General features: G+C 58.5%; 1 protein-coding gene across 1 annotated transcript in view; it reads left to right on the top strand.

Annotated features, from left to right (window-relative positions):
- Positions 1-19,747, top strand: part of PRKCA (protein kinase C alpha) — a 292,545-nt gene that overhangs the window by 265,432 nt on the left and 7,366 nt on the right. Inside the window, exons 14-16 of the mRNA XM_079797205.1 lie at positions 753-833; positions 7,568-7,675; positions 9,164-9,304. Of these exons, the coding sequence (XP_079653331.1) occupies positions 753-833; positions 7,568-7,675; positions 9,164-9,304 (330 nt within the window). The remainder of the gene's footprint in view (positions 1-752; positions 834-7,567; positions 7,676-9,163; positions 9,305-19,747) is intronic.

Consider the following 19,747-nt stretch of genomic DNA (forward strand, 5'->3'; position numbering starts at 1 on the left):
GTGTGTTAGGTGCGCAGCCTGCCTGCGAGGCAGCGAAGCCAGTGTTAGGACACTAATCACCATACCGTTCATCCTGCCTAACAATATCAGCAATAACCCCTTAGGATCACCTGCTCTCAGGACCACATTTAAATGTTCCCGCTTTCTTTTTTACAGTTGGCTGGTTAGAATCAAGATCGGACAAGGTCCGAATATTACGTGTTATGTCTCTTTTTAAGCATTTTGAAACTTGTGTCATTCAGCAGCTATCATTGTACCTCTGTGAGCATCACAAGAAAACTAGAAATTGTACTTTCGTCACTCCTCCTCCCCTTTTCCTTTTTTATGCTGATGATGATTATCATCATCATCTTCTTTATTACTTTTAATGAAATTCTGTTACTTCCTTTGGTTATCTTATTTATGAGACTCAAGCTTTGAATGACCTCTGCTTTTTCCAAAAATTAAATCCACCTCAGTGCCCAGATATGTTCGTCCAATGAGGATAATTAAATCGACCTCAGACGGCGCTGTGGCGTCCTGGGGGGATTCAGGAGATGAGTTCCAAAGGGGTTTGAGACGGTGAATGGTGGGGTGACCGTTCTTGGCGTGCCCGATTTGAGGGGCATTCTTCCCTTGGTGTAGGAACCAAAGATAAATTATCACCCCCTCCTTTGCAAACCGTGTGAATGCCCACGTGCCTGACTTACCTGTCCTGACGCGGGCTTTTTGATTTTCCTCTGAATGTAATGGATGTGTTTGTTTTCCCACAGATAATCGCTTATCAGCCGTACGGGAAGTCTGTGGACTGGTGGGCCTATGGCGTCCTGTTATATGAAATGCTGGCTGGACAGGTAACGTTTTCCTGTGCTTTCATGCTTGTTTATTGCCATCCAATGCGAACACTTCCGCTCCGCGGGGGCCGAGATACCAGGACCCGGCAGTGTGGCAGGACAGGGCTGGGCTGGCTCCCCGACCCGGGTGAAATTGTATTCAGTATGTACAGAAATTCTCTTCCGATCACAAAAACCCGAATTGAAAGCCGCATCCTGGAGAATAGACGGGATACGGCTGTCACCTTACGCACAAAAGCCCCTGCGCGCTGGTGACGACGTGGCCTCTGAGTTTGAGTGGCTCGGCGCCGGGGTAGGTCCCTGCGAGCTTGTCTGCGGAAATCACCGGTGCTGCCGTGTGTACCCGCTGTCCCTGTAGCAGCGTAAAGGCTCCTCCCGTCTCCGCTCGTCTCACCGTCGCAGCTCATTATAACGTCCGCGGAAGTCCAATGAGGCTGGACGTCCAGCTAAGAAAAGGCAGAGGTGGTCTCTCGTGGGAATGTACATCGAGCTGATAGCCGAGTGTGTTGCTGCCCGCCGCGGCACTTCTAACATAGTGGCCTTGACCTCTGTATTGGCGTAAGTCACACTTGCCGTTTTAACAAGCCCCTCAGAGTCTCAGTGGCTTAACACTCAGCGCAGGCTGCTTTCACATTCTTGGCGCAGGCCTGCGTGGTGTGGGGGAGGGGGACTCGGATCCACATGGTGATTCAGGGACCCAGGCTTCTTCCGTCCATTGGCTCCACCTTTTAGGGCCTTGAATTCCTCCACTGACTCCTCATTATTCAGCCGGCCAATGAGGAGAGAGCAGGAGGACGGAGGCAGGAACGCCTAGGGGCCAGGCCTAGAGGTGGCACTCATCACTCCTGCCTGCACCCCACGGGGGCCCCCGCTGAGATGCGGAGGCTGAGAGGGGCATGTACCTGTGAGCCCGGCGAGGGGAAGGAGGGTGGGAGCACCTACCAGGTCTCTGCCATTATACCTGAAAACCATGCTGTTAGGCGGCTTTTATAGTGGCCAGCACTCACGTACTGGGGACAAGGAGTTGGACCCTCCATCAGCTAAGAGCCCGAGGCAGGAGAATGGAAAGAAATGCCTGTGTTGAGCAGCAGAGCTACCCCCAAAGAAATCTTTGTTTCTGGGGGCGGGGGGCGGGGGGAGAGTCAACCCTTCTGACAAGTTACATCCATGGACTCCATCGTTTATTCATCAGACACATACTTATTGAACGCACGCTTACGATGGTAACAGCCATGGACAACGACCTGTACCTTCAGCAAGCTCACAGTCTAAAGAAAGAGAGACAGTAGACACGTTTAAAAAAAGAAAAGGAACTATGTAATAGTTGAAAAGCTAAGACGAAAAGTAACAAAGTGGGACAAGAACATACAGTGCTCGGGGAGGATGGACATTTTAGCTAGGATGGCCTAGGAGGGCCTTGTGTACAAATAAAGTTAAGACGAGAAGGAAACGAGGAATGTCCATGTGCATTCCAGGCAGAGGGAATGGACCGGCAAGTGCAAAGGCCCTGGGGTGGGATATGTTGCCATGGTTATTAAGGCAAGGAAGGGAAGCGCCAGTGTGGTTGGAGCAGAGTCGGGAGCTGGAGAGGGAGTAGGAGAGGAGGCCTGAGGTCCGAGAGGAGGGAGCACCAGGCCACGTGGGCAGGGAGGCCACTGCAGACCACTGGCTGAGACTCGGGGTGGGAGGCCACTGGTGATCGGGCCTTTAGATCTCTCTCATCACATCTTACACCTCTTAATACTAAAGTAGTATTTTATTTTTATTTTTTTAATATATTATTATTGATTTTTTTACAGAGAGGAAGGGAGAGGGATAGAGAGTTAGAAACATCGATGAGAGAGAAACATCGATCAGTTGCCTCCTGCACACTCCCTACTGGGCATGTGCCCACCACCAAGGTACATGCCCTTGACCGGAATCGAACCTGGGACCTTTTAGTCCGCAGGCCGACGCTCTATCCCCTGAGCCAAGCCGGTTAGGGCTAAAGTCGTCTTTTAGATATTAAAAGATAGAAGGTGCCAGCCTTCATGTGGTCATTATTTCTCAGGGATGCTAAGACTTGATGGACATTTTTAAAAGTGGTTTGTGTATTATTTAGGTTTTCGTCCCCAGTACAATCTTCATTTCAGGCCCGATACTTCCATTCATAAACACAGAAAAGCAGGTTATACAGAACAACTCTCAGGAAGACAACAGCTGGCAAAGCCCATGGTGCCTGTGCCTGCTCCCGAAGTTAACTTCCCCCTTTAGGATTTTGACCGTGAAATTGGACTGAATTCTCGGCCCCCAGGAGCCGGGCTGGTCCTGAAAGCACATGGGCCCGAGTTCCCCTCCTGGATCCCAGGCGGACGTTCTGACTCTCAGCCCAGAAGAGGCCCATCTGCAGAGGCCAGCCAAGGAAACTGTAGGGTGGAAATAGGATCCGGTCCAAGGGCACTTTACAGGACATCAACGGAGCTGTCTCCTTACTGTCCCGTCTTCCTTCCCCTCCGGGCCTCCTGGGTCTGCATTCCGCAGGGAGCCCTGAGAAATGCTGGCTCCCTCGGGGAGGTCCCCTCTGGGGTGCATTTTGAGGTCCTGCCTCACCCGCAGACTGGTCCTTCCTCATCCCCCGAGAAAGCACAGCGTCCTCCCACACCCAGGGGTTCCATAGACATTCTGGCCCGTTTTCATGGTTTTCCATCCTGTCTCTCAGTCACCCTGCCTTCTATGGTCCCTGGAAGTTTCCATAATCTCTGTTGAAAACGGTGACACTCTAAATATGGCACCGTAAGGCAGCCCACATTCGGGCGCAATGGCAGACACCGCCACTGTCCCTCTAAACCAGGGGTGGGGACCCTTTTGTCTGCCAAGGGCCATTTGGATATTTATAACACCATTCTCGGGCCGTACAAAATGATCAACTTAAAAATTAGCCTGCTATATTTGGTCAGACATTTAATTAACTCACCCTAATGCCTTGGCAGGGCCAGACCAAATGATTTCACAGGCCTCATACGGCCCGAGGGCCAGGATGTTCCCCACCCCTGACCTAAACCTTCACCGCTCCTGCCACAAACAGGGTGTTTTCATTCCAGAGCCAACGCCCCCCTCCCAACCCCCTTCTTAGTTTTCCTCTCTGACTCGATGCAAATTTCAACATATTCCTGGGCTGTGACTCAGCCCAAAGGATAATAAAGGCTCCACGTGTATTGCCCACCCCCCCCACCCCCACCCCCACAAAGCTGCCGGAACTCAGAGACCCAGCCAAGGGAATACACACTGTTACTGAAAAGGAAGACTAATTATAAAGTTGCAGGTGGGGTTGTGGCCTGAATTTGTCCTCTTTAATCAAGAGAGCCGACGATGAGCAGAAAAGTCTTTCCTCGCAGTTTCCTTCTCATTGGCTTTATTTATTGTCAGCAGCCAGGGTGGGGGCGCTCAGCGTACGCAGCCCGGTCTTCGACTCCCAGATTGCCTGACAAGTACGGTTACTTCCAGGCCTAACTGGTGTTTGCCCAGCGCTCCCATGAGCACAGTCTGGCTCCAGCGCTCCCATGTTCCCCCTACAGGGCCCCGCCCTCCTCCCCTGCCCCCAGCCGGGGCCCTCCATGCTATGCCTTCATCCCCGGCGAATCCGTGCTCCGTGCTTTATCCCAGGACACCACCTGAAGTGTCCCTGAGTTCTCCCCCTCCCCCACCCCCTCCCCCGTCACCAGTGACCACTTACTGGGGAGTGATTTCGGATTCATTTTGGAAAGAGGGACCCATCATCCCTCGTTTGTCTGTTTAAAATGCACAAGTTATATATTGCCAAGGAAGGCACCCCCGGGCCAGGGCATTAGCTCAGCCGGAAACACCGAGTCCAAATCGGTAGAAATTTTAAAAACAATCATGGGAATGCGGGGGGGAGAGGGGAACGCAGCAATACCCACTCGGTCATCTCCTAAGTCCCTGGGCAACGCATTGCCCCCGTGTCCCCAGGCTCCGTGGCTGGCGTGTCTGGGAAGGAAAATGAATAATTACAACTTTTCAGCATTGCCCCGCCTTCAGCACCTGAGAGCAGGTTAGCGTATGTGGCCCTCACTCAGTGGTTACAGAGCATCGGCCCTGGGACCAAAGGGTCGCGGGTTCGATTCCTGGTCAAGGGCGCGTATTCTTTTTGGAGGACGTTTCTCTCGGGCCTGTGTCGTGGCTCATCCGTGGCTCAGCCCCGGCCACGTTCCCGCGCTGGTGCTGACGTCCCCGAGGAGGCTGGTTGATCCCTGGTGTCTCTCACCGTCCAGCCAGGTACCAGCCGGCCACCGCTGGCCAGCGTCACGGGCGGGACCTGTGCTGTCGCAGGGGCCCGGGCTCAGAAGACACCTGCGCAGCTGGCTCGTGCTCTGCTGTCGTCCCCTGACGCTCCAACAATTACCTCTCGAGGCCCACATCTTCCCTCGGCCCTGAGAGCCACGGTTACGTAGCTCGTCCTGCCAGCGGCCCTGAGGGCCACATGGGAGCTGCTGATTGGTTATCCAGAGCAGAGCCTGTGCCCCGCTCAGCTCCAGGGCACGGGACACTGCAGGGCACCCACACACAGCGAGTTCGAGGAAGGGGGGCCCTGCAGGTGTGCAGTCCGCAGCCCCCACAGAAACCACACCACATTCGTTTCAGTTACGAAATTCTCCTAGGCCAGTGATGGGCAACCTTTTGAGCTTGGTGTGTCAAACTTCGCCAAAAAACTGAGCATAACTCGGGTAGTGTGTCACTGAGGAAAAAACATTATTTCGCAAATGTTTCATCCTCGGCATGCGGCCGCCTCAGCAGCTGTGTGTCATCAGAAATGGCTACGCGTGTCAGTGCTGACACGCGTCATAGGTTCGCCATCACTGTCTAGGCCAAAGCTCAGCCACGTGTAGGGATCGCTTCTTAGGGAAGATGCGGTGTCCTGTGGGTGTCGTGTAACAGGTGCTCAGAAGAAGTGGGCTGCGATATCGGGCCGAGAAGGCTGTGGGATGGACTGTGGGACTGGCCTCCACTGTCCCTCTTGCAGGTGCAGCCACACCCCCACGCCCACCCGCCCTGCCCTGCTCTGTAGATAGAAGTACACCTCCCCCCGCTGGCCCAGGCCACCATCTGCAGCCTGCACTGCCCCGTGGGGTGCCTGCCTCCAAGGGGCTTGCCAGGTGGGCACCCCAGGGCCATGTTCCTTCTGCCCACGGGAACCCCACGTGGGGCAGGCTGCCCTGCGCTGCTCTGAGTCGCTCACAGGCGGGCGGATTGCAGCTCTCCTCACCCACCTGCCCGCATCCCCCGAGTTAGGCATTCGTAACACCGGGCACTTACAACCGGAAAACGGGCCTATGTATTTCTATTTTTAGACACACACACACAAAGAAAGCATGAGTGGCAGCAGTCACCCCCTACCGGGTCCGAAAGTGGGGTTCTTTAGAGACTGGGCATCTTCCCTCCGTGGGTGTGGCTCCCGTGTGCTGGCCTTGCTTCCAGCTCCTGTTCAGGGCGGGGCTTGGGGCTGAGGAGGAAGGTGGGGGCCAGATGGACAGCTCGGGGTGGTTTGTGAGTGGTGGTTCGGGGAGCACTCTGCTTCGTTCAGCTGCTCCCTTACTCGGGGGGGAAATGTTTGATGAGAAGGGACCGCACGGTTGTTTTTGGTCCATGGTATCGTTTACACTTAAGCCAGACTTGGTCATTATCTGAGCCCTAACCCTGACAGCCAAAGTGACTGGAGTCCTCCCTATAACAAGAAGGAACATGAAGATGAAACATAGGATTCTCTGCACGAGGGCCGACCCTGGTCTGCCTTTTGCGTGCTGAGCTCAAGGTTAGCTAAGTTACAGGGGAACGGTAAGCTGTTCCCCCTCAGCCCCCTCGTGCTGTGGTTGTCCAGAGGGCAGGTGATTTGCTGACCTCAGGACCAAAGACACGCTGGAGGCATCCTGGGCGCCCCCTTCCTCCCGAGGACCTCAGGAGCCCCCAACAACAGCTCATCCACCTGAATCACAATGCCAGTGCCGCTAAGCACCCTTCAATGGGCTCTATTTGGATACAAGATACAATATCAGGCACTTTACAGACTCACCAGTGAACCCATTTTACAGATTGGAAAACCGTGTCTTAAGGAGGCAAGTCACTTATCTCTGGACAACCAGCTAGGAGGAGGTGGAGCTGGAATTCTGGTTTCCGGTCGCCTGACTTCAAAGCCGGGGCCTCCCACAGAGCCACATGCCCCTCTCTCTCCACAGGGAGCTGCAAACCCCGCAGAAAAGGACGGGAGGTGTCGGGTGGGAGCTGACCTCCTGTCACCGCCACCACGTGGGGGGCAGCTCCGTGTTGGGTCAGAGGGGCCCTGATGTGCATTCCGGACCCCAGCAATCCTCTTTGCCCAGGTTCTGAGGTCCCCGTCACCCCATGTTCAGAATCCAAGGGCATTAGCATCCTCCACCACACCCCCACCCTCCAAACACACAGCCGTCTGTAACCTAACTGGGTCATAATTCCATTTTAACACATAATTGCAAAATTAATGGATTAATTATCATTTATTTGAAAAATCAAAGCATTACTCAGAAACACTTTCCTTGGGTTGCCCAGGGAGATCAGTAGAGGAGCAGAGGGAAAGCTGGAAGGCATACACCTGCGAGGAAGCCCGCACGCACCTGGGCTCTCTGCAGCCCGTGGGGGCCCCTGGGGCGCCGCCTTCATCAACGACCTGCCTAAGTATCTCTCCATCTTCCTCTTTTCCGGAACAGCCTCCGTTTGACGGCGAGGATGAGGACGAACTCTTTCAGTCTATAATGGAGCACAACGTTTCTTACCCCAAATCCTTGTCCAAGGAGGCCGTCTCCATCTGCAAGGGAGTAAGTGCACCGGGGTTCCTTTTACAATGACAGAGGGAAAGGGTGGACGGGAGATCTTTCCCACACTTCTCAGCAAGAGGGCGCAGGGACCCCGCCGCTGCCTCCCGCCTTCACGGGCGAGAGCCTGGTGACCTGCGGGGCGCGGTGCGGAAAGCGGAGCCTGGAACATGGGTTGGCACCCCAACACCTCCCGAAACTCAGTGGCTTTAGTTTGCCATCCCCACTCCCCACCGCCACCCTCGTGAAGTTGTGGTGCGGTGTAGCAAAGTGATCACAGACGCTTAGAAAGCGTTAGTTCTCCTCCTCGGTACGCGGCGGTTAGTGCTGTGTCCATTCCTGTTTTTGAGATGTAAAACGGGTGTAGAAAAGGGCGCCCGTCATCAGTGTGCAGGCCAGTGAATTGTCACAAAATGGACACGCGTGCCCAGCACCTCGAGGGCTGCCCCGTCCCGCCCGGCAGTCACCCCCACACACACACACACACACACACACACACCCCGTCACTGCGTGCGTGCACTGTGCCTGTTTTGAACTTGGCACACGTGGATGTTGCCGTGGATGCTCCCTGGGCCTGGCTTTTCCCCGACACTGCGATGGTGAGATCTCTCCACGGCGCTGCGCGTGGTGGAAGCCCGTCTTCCGCTCGGCCACGCGGTATTCCGCTGAGCGGACGTGCCACCCTCTGTGTGTGCATTCTGCTGGCGGGCACTCGGTCGGCTGCTCTCTGGTGAGGGGCTGTTACAAATGCACTGCCATGAGCCTTCTGGGTCATGGGTTTTGAGAAACATGTAAATGACTCCTCGGGGGATGTCCCACTGCTGGCTTAGGCCTGGCACAGGCTGGGCTGAGGGACCCCCCTCCAGTGCACAAATGTCGTGCACCGGGCCTCTAGAAGACAAATAAAATTGTAATATATTTAAAGTGTACAACAGGATGAGGTGATAGATGTATGCATTGGCCATTCGTATCCACGGGTTCTGCATCCGTGGATTCAGCCAACCACAGATCAAAAATATTCCCCCAAAAAAGTGACATGGTTGCCGACGTGTACCATGGAGGGAGGCCTATGATGGCTGTGTCTATGCTGAACATGTACAGACTTTTTTTTCTTGTCATTATTCCCTACAATACTGTATAACTGCTATTTAGATGGCATTCGCATTGTATCAGGTGTTAGTAACCTGGGGATCATTAAATTATATGGGAGGGTGTGTGAAGGTTATATGCAAATACTGCACCTTTTATATGAGCATCTGTGGATTTTGGTGTCCACGAGGGGTGCTAGAGCTAATTCCCATGAACACGGAGGGATGACGGCACCTTACGAAAGGAATCCCACCGCCACGCTAACTCATCCATCACCTCACAGAGTCAGTCTTCTTTGGAGAGAGAACACCTGATTCTTCTCTCGGCACATTTCAGTCGTACAACCCATTATACCAACTGCAGTCCCACGTTACGCATCAGATCCTCTCTCCTGCTTTCCAGCTGATGACCAAGCACCCGGGGAAGCGGCTGGGCTGCGGGCCCGAGGGCGAGCGGGATGTGCGCGAACACGCCTTCTTCCGGAGGATCGACTGGGAGAAGCTGGAGAACAGGGAGATCCAGCCGCCCTTCAAGCCCAAAGTGGTGAGTCAGGGTGCCGCCGCTCTCTGGGCCCCGGGTTCCCCAAATGCTGTGGGTCCCACCCACCCGGGTTCCCCACATGCTGTGGGTCCCACTCACCCTTTTCCCGGAGCGCGGACGGCAGTAACCCCGGGGTTCTGCAGGCGGAAATGGCCAGTGCCCGCCTTGCCCTCCGTTCTGTGTCTGAGCCCCCAGCATTCCTGCTGACTTTGAGAGTCAGGACAGATGGGCAGCGAGGGGAGCCTGTGTCCAGCATGCACTCCAGCAGGGCGACGGCCGGGCGCCCCCAGAACCGGTAGAGAGCCGGGCAGGGCTGCTTGGTTTGGGTTTCATGGTCCGTGTTCCTTGCTGAGAGGCCTCGGCGGACTTCTCCGCGGCTCCGGTTGTCCCGGACTTGCCTGGTACCTGGAGCAGAACTCGTTGGCAGGCCCTGGGCGCCCGTCTCACATTGGCCGCTGCCCCTGCTGCAAGGGGTGTATCAGCCACCATGTTTGGTGTTGCCACCTTTATTCAGACTCTTCCTATAGGGCCCCCACTCTCTTCACTTATTTAACAAACACTACGCCCCAGGCCCTGTCCTGAGGGCTTTACACAGTCGTTCATTTAACCCGCACAACAACCCTGCAGGTGGGTACTGTCGCTCCCAGTAACAGTTGAGGAAACTGAGGCTCAGAGAGGCTGAATAACTTGCCTGAGGACACACAGCTGACAGGTGGTAGAACCAGGGTCCGGGCTCAGTGTTCTGGCTCCTGGATCCGTGTCCTCCCCCACCACACCCCCGCTCCGCCTCGAGGGCTGCCACCACCAGCTCTGACCGCGAGCTGCGCCTGCTCTTGCCTTTCTGAATGTTTCTGTCTCTGGAGGTAAACTGCCTCCAAGCCTCCTCGCTCACCCACCTGCCACGTTGCAGGGCCTCCAAGGAGGCCGTCTCTCTGCACCCGTGTCTGAAAGCCGGGTGGGTCCATGCCGCAGCTCGGCCAGCGCCTCGGCCGGCGATGCGGACAGGCGGCATTATTGCACCGTCGGTTTCAGAAGCGGCCCCTGGGCTGGTTCGGCCCAGATCTGCCTCCCGACGGGTGCCCCCCGGAACAGGCAGAGGGGACCCTCCGGGTGGCTGAGTTACTGACTGGGAGGCACGCGGCTTCCTCATCGAACGTGCTCACGTGTCCTCCACCCCAAGAATAAAGCCGCGGGCAGTCAGCCCGTGGATTTTATCATGCCGAGGCATTTTTAGCACGAACTGAAGAAACACTAGCATTAATGAGGTCAGTTGCCTTTCTCCTGAGTCATCATTTCAGGTGGAGGCCTTATGCACCTGCCGCCCCACCTTCTCTTCCGCCCGTCCCGGGTCTCGGGGGTCTCGGGGGTCTCCAGGCGCCCTGCGCTCCAGGTTGCAGAGCCTGGTCTGAGGGGGGCGGGGGATGAGGACAGCGATGAGGGATGCTGGGGGCGGTCTCCGCAGAACCCTGTTGGGGATTTTCCTTTGTCCCTTTCATCGTTACGTAGCCCCCTTACATGGAACATGAAAGGTGCACCCTCACGTCGCACCCGCAGCCTCGTTCCTTATGGAGCAGCGTAGACACGCGCTGCTCCGGCTCGAGGTGTTCAGCAAAACCCCTTCCCAGAAGAGCCTAGCTGAGACGCAGCCAGGCCCTCACACACACCCCTCTGTCCCCACCTCGCTGTCGGAGGAGAGTGCTGGTTTGCAGGGGCTTCCACCTTCCGCGGGTGCTCAGCCCTGGACTCGATGTCGGGGAGGCGAGAGCGTGACTCGCGGGGCAGCGGGGAGTGCAGGTTGCCCCTGGGCCGTGGGAATCGCTGGGCGCGTAGTCCCGGTAGTGGCGATGCAGTGTGTGTGTGTGTGTGTTTATTCCTGAGGCCCTGCTGCCTGTTCGGTTTTTAACTGAGAGCCAGTTCAAATGAAAAGCCAGTCGCCTCTGGCTGTGAGGGGACGGCCCAGAACTCACCAACAGGAGCAGAAAGCACGGCCGAGACCTTGACATTGATGGCTTCGAGGGAAAGGCCTGTTCGGCGAGAGCCCTGGTCAGAAGGAAGAGAGACCTCACGCGCTCACAGCCGGATTCCTCGGGCAGGCGCCCGCGGCCTGCGGGGACCTGTGCACAGGAGGAAGGGGCCAGCAGCGTGCAGGGGGGCGGAGATGGAGCCGCTAGGGAGAGGAAGACACCAGTGGGGTTAGGAGCAAGTGGCCGCAGGACTGCGCAGCCCACTCTGTCCAAAGCAGTTGAGGACCCAGAGGTGGATGAGGAAAGTGCTGGTCCCTGGGCGGCTCCGTTCCCCTGCGTGCTCGGTGGGCAGAGTTGGCTCTGAGCCCCGGATGCAGGGAGACCATGCTGACCGCATGGTGCCTGGAGCAGAAAGACCACACGCCAGCCACAGGAGAGAGCCACCCGAGTCCAGGTGGCGTCCCGGCTGCAGCGTGCGCTGGGTGGGCACAGCGGCGGAGGGACCTGACTGAGGAGACAGGCTATTATCCTGTGATGTTATTATAAGGTCCAAAGCGTTTACGGAGAACGTACAAAGCCGCGCCTTCTCTGCAGGCGGTTTTGTTCCTGCAAAGATGCGGCAATACCAGCCGCTCTGCTGCTGCTGGAAAAACCATTCCGGCCGCCGCACTGCGGCCAGAGGCTGCCTTAGCCTGCGCAGCCAGCCCCGCCCCGAGCCCCTCTCCTGCGTCCAGCCGGCAGCCCAGCGGATGGAGCTCGTCTGTCTGGGAGTTTGCCCGGGGCTTTTTGGGCAAGCGCTGGAGACTCGGTTTCCCTGAGGCTGAGCGGATGAAGGACTCGCTCCTGGCTCCCCGTGAGCTCGAGCCTTTGGGTATTGCAAAGGCCTCAGTAAGACCCCGAGCCCCCACAGTTACCCAGGGGCTGCTGGGGGTCGGTGTTGTGCTCCTAAGCTCAGGAGTCTCATCTTGGTTATATTTGTTATTTTTGAACCTCCAATGAAAGATGACCCCCGAATCCCTGACTTCCCTAAGTGAGCGGAGGATCCTGTCGCTGCACCACACAGAGCTCATGCGGAGGACCCAGGTTCCCACGGTGCTCTGTCTTTCTTCATTTTCCTGCCGGGCACAGTGACATTGCTGACACGAGACCCAAGGGCCCCGGGAAGGCGGAGCCCCCGACAGGGACATGTCACGCTGTGGTGGATCCATCCGGAGGCTCCAGGCAGGACTTTCCATGGCGCGGCCGCGGCCGCTGCCTGGATTCTCTCTTTTTTGTAAAATAGTTTTTTAATTGATTTTTAGAGAGAGAGGAAGGAAGGAGAGAGAGAAACATAGATGTGAGAGCAACATTGACCAGCTGCCTCCTGCACACCCCTCACCAGGGACGGAGCCTACAACCCAGGCCTGTGCCCTGACCAGGAATCGAGCTGGCCACCGCCCTGTGCATGGGACGACACGCAACCCCCTGAGCCACCGGCCAGGGCCTGGATTCTCTTTAAGGCGGAGCAGAGGGAGGGAGTGACCGAGTCCCGTGTGGAACGGTGGCGTCTCCCCCGAGGGTGGCGGGTCTGGAGCTCACACCCGGCACAGGGGGGCCGTGGGGAAGGAGGCCCGGCCAGAAGGGACAGCCTGCACTGCGGCGGCCCGTTGTGGGGAGGCCCGTGTCCCCGAAAGGCCCCCACGTGCACTGGGGGCGGTGGCGGTGATTTTCTAGAGCGAGGGGTGATCGCTGTGACCTGGGTGGTTTTGTACGTTAAAAGCAAGAACAGAAACAGCTGTTCTGCCTTCCTGGATGTGAGGCCGCACAGAGCTCTCCCTCGTTATGGAAAAAGCAACAGCAAGCTGCTCACTTCCCTCCAACAAAGCCCAGCCCAGAGGGGCCCCTGCCTCGGGCACCGGACCGTCCGCTCAGCATTTGGCTGAAGTTCTGAGCGAAAAGCCCGGAGTCATCAAAAACAGGCCCCATCAGACGGTCCCACGGAAGAAGCTGCCTTTTTATTTTTAGGTTTAGCAAAGCGGTCACTCAGCAAAGGTGAATACCTAATTTCTGAAGGGGACACACACACACAGACACACACACACACACACACACGTATGCACACATGCACACGCATGTTTTTCTGAATCATTGGAGAGTAAGTGGCAAACCTAATGCCTCTTCACATCTGATGCCTAAAATGAAGGGCATTCCAGGCGCCGTATTCTGCCCCTGCCCGGGGGGTGGGTGGGGGGGACCGGAGCGCAGCCCTGCGGGGCTGTCTGAGCCATCACACGGAGGCAGCCTGGGCTGCGTCCAATCAGGTCTCGGGCAGCGGGAGGTGCATGTCCTGGCCTCTCCGTGGAGCCGGCAGCGGTGACACTGACTAAAGGTGAGAGTCCCCAGACAGACGCCGGAGCTTCTCCGGCACCATAGGAACACGCACAGCCGTCGGGGCCGGAGGTTCGGCCGCATCCTGACACACGGAGGGCGCGTTGAAGCCTTCGACCAGCCTACGACAGCGCCTTCTGCTTGGTTCATTAGAGGCGAGAAGGCTTCCTTTTCCTGGATGATTACCCTCCCACAGACGTTTCTACCGAATGAGACCCGGGAAGCAGTGTGGCCTTTAGGGGAAAGACCCACCGCGGCCAGTAGGTCCGGTGCAAGCCTCCAGGAGCTCCCGGGGAGTGGCGAGCGGCAGGCCCTGTGTGCCTGGTGTCCTGCGAGCTGACAGGCTCCCAGTGTCTGAAGTAAAGGCTGCGACGCGGTGGCCACTGCGGCAGCCTTTCTGGGAAAGGAGCCTGATCCGCCGGAGCCGGCCATGAGGGAAGGCCAGCCCGGCCGGCGGGCTGATGTTTGAACTTCGACCTCTGAGCCAGGAGGTCACAGTTCGATTCCCAGGCCAGGCACATGCCCGGGTTGGGGGCTTGATCGCCAGGGTAGGGCGTGCAGGAGGCAGCGATCAATGATTCGCTCTCGTCATTGATGTTTCTATCTCTCTCTGCCTCTCCCTTCCTTTCTGAAGTGAGTAAAAATATTTTTAAATAACAATTAAGGAAGACGAAATGGAGGGCATGTGGTCATTCCATAGAACAAGCCCAGGGTCCGCGGGATCTCGGCCCTCCGACACACATGGCTCTCGCGCCCACGAGAACCCACTCCTTTACCGTGTGGCTCACAGCCTGTGTCCGTCAGCAAAACCGCGGCCTCCTGACCGGGACTGGCCTTTCTGAGAGCGGCTCTGAGGCGACAGGGGAGATGAACACGGTTCAATTTTGTCTGAGAAACCACAGCCTGGCCCGTCTCCCGCCACAGGGGACGGCAGCAGGGGAAGGAGGTCCCAACCCCCCTTTTTACAGTTATTATCCAAACACCAGCTGTAGGTGGTGAACTAGACGGCTCAGCAGTGGGGAGGGCTCTAAAACAAAGACACTGTCTCCCGTCCCAGGCCGCTAGCCCCAGTGTCCACGTCTGTTCCGTAACCTTCGGAAAGTGGTACACGCGTGTGCACCTACACCCGTGTGTGCACCTACACCCGTGTGTGCACCTACACCCGCGTGGGGCCACACCACGCCGCCTGGCTCGCACCTTACGGCTTTCCCAGGACAGTAGACCTCAGGCGTCTCCGCGGGTTTGTGGCATCCTGACACACCGCTCCGATGCCGGGGTGCCGGGGCCGGGCACTGACTGTTCCAAACACTCTCCCTGTCCGTTCTTATTCTCCAGACTTTCTGTACCAAAACACTGTGGCTGCAGTGGGCATCCAGGCCCTCGGTGAGCACACCTCCAGAACCGCGGTGACGCCACGCGCGCGCTAACCTCACGTTTAACCCTCGGCGCCTGCACCTGCTTGCGCTGGCCGTGCACGGGAGCCCCTCCCCTGAGCATGCGGACCTTCTTAGAGAGGGCAGGCCAGGCTGCTGCCCCGTGGCCCGGCTCCCTCCCTGGGTGGCTCCGTAGCGTGGACCTGACCTCCCAGGAGGCCCAAAGCAGACTGTGTCCGCTCATCTCTGTTATCTAATCCAGTGAAGACAGCACCCAGCCGGGGGGCAGGGGCCACGTGCAGATGTTGGCGGCGTTCTTACTAACACTGCGTGCGCCAGGACCCGGCACAGGGCTGCGAGGCTTGCCATGTGGGTAGCGGCTCCCCTAAGGCCAAGCACATCCTGCTGCCTCGTCATTGTCAGCGAGGGTCCCAGCTGATGTGTTTCCTTCCTCCTCCCCGTTGCTACACGCCTGTTCTCTCGGTTGGTTGCGTGTTCTTCCCGCTCTTCTGGGCTTTGTGTGGATTTGCTTGGAAATGGCGGTGTTTTCGTGCTACTCACACTCCCCCTGACCCCGTGCCAGTGACCCTGGGTTAGAGTCTCATGCCTGGGCGCCGAGGGAAAGGGCAGGACTGAGACCAACACGTGTGGCTCGGTCCCGGGGGCCTCTCCCAGGGAAGGACCGGAGCCGAGGGGCCGGCCTCCACGGCCTCACCCAGAATGCAAAGGGCGGCGAGCGGGCCGAGGGCCACATGGCCCTGGACGGGGCATCACGCTCCCCGACGCCCCCGGGGCCGCACCTCTCTGTGCTTTGTCACAGCTCCGCCGTGCCTGGCATCACCTAGGTTCGTTTTAGTAACGGGTGATTTTACCAAATGGGTAGGAATGTCAAGACCAAAAAAAAAATAAATAAAAGTGACGTCCCGAATCCAGAGCTGAGGAGGAGGGGTAGGTGACTCCTGGTGCGCGTTCACGCCTCGCAGGTGATCACACACCTTCACACGCCGGCGCCTGCTCCCCGCGCGGTGCCTCCCGTCAGGGTCGCGCCTGGTCACGGAGAAAGGGTGGCGCCCCCCTCAGTCCCTTGGGTCCTCAGCAGGCGTGGAGGGCGTATGTTCACAGCCTCCTCTGACCCTTACAAAGGTCCCCGCGCGGCGAGTTGCCCAAAGCATTGCCCTGGGCTTTGGCACTCCGGTGGGCCCTTCGCTCCCCTGTGCCCCCCTTTTCCTTGGTGTCAGACGCGGCCCAGTGAGCACAGATGTCCTCTGGGGTCCGGGAGGACTGCCTGTGCTCACACACCGGCCAGGCAAGCTCGGCCGCCTCCTGCGCCCGCTCCCCTCCGTCTGAGGCCTGCATCGGGGGGGACGGGGGGGGGGGGTGTGCCTCGCAGCCCAGGGGCCAGAGGCTCAGGTAGGGGCGCAGCTGAACACTGGGCCCTCGCCAGGAGTTTTGCCCACAAGCAGCAACCGCCGCCCTTCGCTTCTGCGTGCTGTGCGGTGGCCGAGAGCCCTGAGCCCGTGGACCCCCCAGGCCCGCGGTGGTCACGACCGCGGCAGAGGCTGCCCTTCAGCGGCCATGCTACTCAGCTCCCGCCTCACCCCGAACGCTGGGAGGGAGTCTGTGGTCTGGCCACGCACCGACTAGCTCGTCCGTGCGTTCACACCACCCCCCCCCCGTGCCCCCGCGTGCTCTCTCCGTGCCCCCTCTTCCTCCCTCAGCTCCAAGGTGGCGCCTGGGCCCGCTGCCCTCGGCTGACGGTTGTGAGGAAGGTTGGCTCTCAGGTGGCAGGCAGGATCCTTTCTCCCCAAGGACCCCAAGGGCACGGACTCCGCCCTCCTTCTGGGTGGGGGGGGGAGGCAGAGGGGCAGGCGTGAGAACAGCTGCCCATCCCACACCTGGAAGCACAGGTGGGTCAAGCCCTGGCCGGTTTGGCTTCATGGTTAGAATGTCGGCCCGAGGACTGAAGGGTCCCAGGTCCATTCCTGTCAACGGCATGTACCACGGTGAGGGTTCCCCAGCCCCAGTAGGGGTGAGTGTAGGAGGCAGCCGTCAATGTGTCTCTCTCACATTGATGTCTCTCTCTCTCTCTCTCTCTCTTCCTCCCTACCCTCCCTTCCTTCCACTCTCTATAAATCAACGGGAAAACATACCCTCGGGTGAGGAGTAAAGGAAAAAGAAGAGAAACGCGGGTAGTTGAAGATCTGCTCCAGTGTGACCTAGAGAGCACGCCTGTTCCCAGACCAGCTCCTCGGGGGCGGGGGGGGGACTGGGTTTCAGGCATGAGGAGCCCCCTGTGGTGGGGAAACGAGCACCGCTTCTCCCGGGGCGGAACCGCTGGTAAAAATAGCTGCGCCCGCGCCCCCGCCCCGCCCCCGTGGGAGAACGTGACGTCGTCTGGTGTGACTCCCCTGAGAGTAACCGCTCCTCCTGTGTCCTCATCTCCTCCGGCCCTCGGGTTCCGCCTCCCGCTCTCCAGGCTTCCTCGGGGCGGGCGTGCTCGGCACAGCCAGACGCTGGTCCTTCATCCCTGCCCTCCACCTCCCGCCTCAGGTGTCCCGTCCCAGGCGTCCTCACCTGAGGGAGCAGGTTTCCATTTGCCCACACCCTGTTTCTCTCTCTGGGATCGGGAAGATTCCACGGAGACTCGGAACTGGAGAGGAAAGGGAGCGGTTTGCGGCGGCGAGCAGCCTGGAGGCCTGCGGGCACACCCCGTGGGCAGTGATCCCAGGGCAGAGCTCCGGGTGGCCCGGGCCGTCCTCGCCCCTGGCGCCGTGGTCAGCGGCCGGCGTGAGGCTTTCGGACGTGGGGGTTTCTGCCCCGCGTGGGACAGCACGTGGCCCCCAGGCCAGCCCTCAGGAGCGCCCTGCTCTGGGCGACAGCTTTAGAACTCGATGCCCTGGACCGTCGGTCCCCTCCCCAGGCTTCCGTGCGGGCCGCCTTTTAGATCTTAGGAGCTCTTCCTTCAGTTGTTTGAATGTGTGTGTGTGTGTGTGTGTGTGTGTGTGTGTGTGTGTGTGTGTGTTTATTGATTTCAGAGAGAGAGAGGGAGAGACATCAATGATGAGAGAGAATCATAGATCGGCTGTCTCCTGCACATTCCCTACTGGGGATCAAGCCTGCAACCCAGGCGTGTGCCCTGACTGGGAATCAAGCCATGACCTCCTGGTTCGTGGGTCAGTACTCAACCTCGGAGCCACGCCAGCGGGTGGTTTTTTCTCGTTTCCTGTTCTGTGGCGGCTGAGCGCTGGCTTTGGAACTTCCCGCTGGAAGAGGATCGGTTCTCCGCTGCTGCCTAGATGGTACTCACAGGAAAGGTCAGACCTGCGTGACCTTTCACACAAGTCCAGAGCGAGACGGGGAGAACCCAGCCAGCAGAGGGATGTTTACTGCCGCTCGCCTTCCTCTTCCGTTTAGAGACTTCCCCTTCCTTTCCATCGGCCCAGGGGTGCTTCTTGCCCATCTTTGCCTGGTTAGTGAACAGCAAAAGGCGTGCAAGGGATTGCTCCTCCAGGGAGCACGGCCCCAGCCCCTGGGAGACTCACCTGAATGGTGTCCATCAGCCAGGTTCCCAAAGGACGTTCTCCTTGAAGCCAGCTCGACCGCGGCTGGAACGCTTGCTGACAGCGCCTGCGCCGTGGGCTTCTGCGGCTTGTCCCTTCTCTGCTCTCTGACGGCCATTCCTGCCTAATCTCCTTGTCTGAGCTCGGGCCCGCCTCCGCCCGGCATCGCCATCTTGGTGTCAGCACTGCTGACACGTTGGACCAGCAGTCCTTGGTGGGGGTGCCCTGTGCACGGCAGGGTGTCTAACAGCACCCCTTACCTCTGCCCACTAGATGCCAGTGACACCCCCGCCCGAGTCATGATAACCAAAAACGCATCCAGACATTGCCCAGTGACCCCAAAAAGGAGGTGGGGTGCAAAGTTGCCCCTGGTTGGGAACCCCTGATCCATCCAGAGGAGGGCTGTTCCTCTAGCTGTCACCGCAGCAGCGTGTCTGGATGTTGCCCCGTGCAGGGTGGGTCCTGTGATTGGCGGGTGGGTGTGGGTGTGCCCTTCTTCTGGGAGAGCCTCCGAGTGGTTCAGGGTGGCCTGTGCGTGTGGGAGGCGCTGGCCGCAGACTCCGCCCCTGCTAACCTTTACTCCGAAGGCGCTGTGTTCCTCCAAGGAAACGGAGGCGGAGGGAAACCCCGTGACAGCAGGACCAACAGGGAGCATGGCCTCTGAGGGGCTAGAAGGGCCCTGAACAGCTGCCCCCCCCGCACCCCTCAGCTCCCACCCACCTGCCCCCTTTTCCCCACCAACATACCCCTCCTTTCCACGCACCAGTGCCTGGTCTGAACTCCCCCCGGTTAAGAGCATGTGGTCACTTGTGAAAGCAAAAACCAGCGGGAAAGGAAAGCCACTCGTGAGGAAGGCCTGGCTTTGCGTTGATGGCCTGCCTTCCGCCACCACGGGTCCCTGGGCCCAGGTTCTGCCGCTGATGAGAAGGTGGGGAAAGCGAAGTGAAACTAGATTCCCAGGCAGCCTTCTAGAAGCTGGGGAGAGACGTGGGAAAGGGGCGAGAGCGTGTGGGCCCCGGGCCTAGACTGTGCCACGCGCTCACCACAAGCCGGGCTGTGTGCGAACACTCCCTGTGTCACCTTCGTCGCCGTCCAGGCAGGGAGCCCCGTCCTTCTCCCATCTCACAGGTGAGGGGGTGGGTGGAGCCCCCTCCACAGCTTCCTGAGAGCCATCCTCTGGGA

Source organism: Cnephaeus nilssonii (assembly GCF_951640355.1).
Source record: "Cnephaeus nilssonii genome assembly, chromosome: 19".
NCBI lineage: Eukaryota > Metazoa > Chordata > Mammalia > Chiroptera > Vespertilionidae > Cnephaeus > Cnephaeus nilssonii.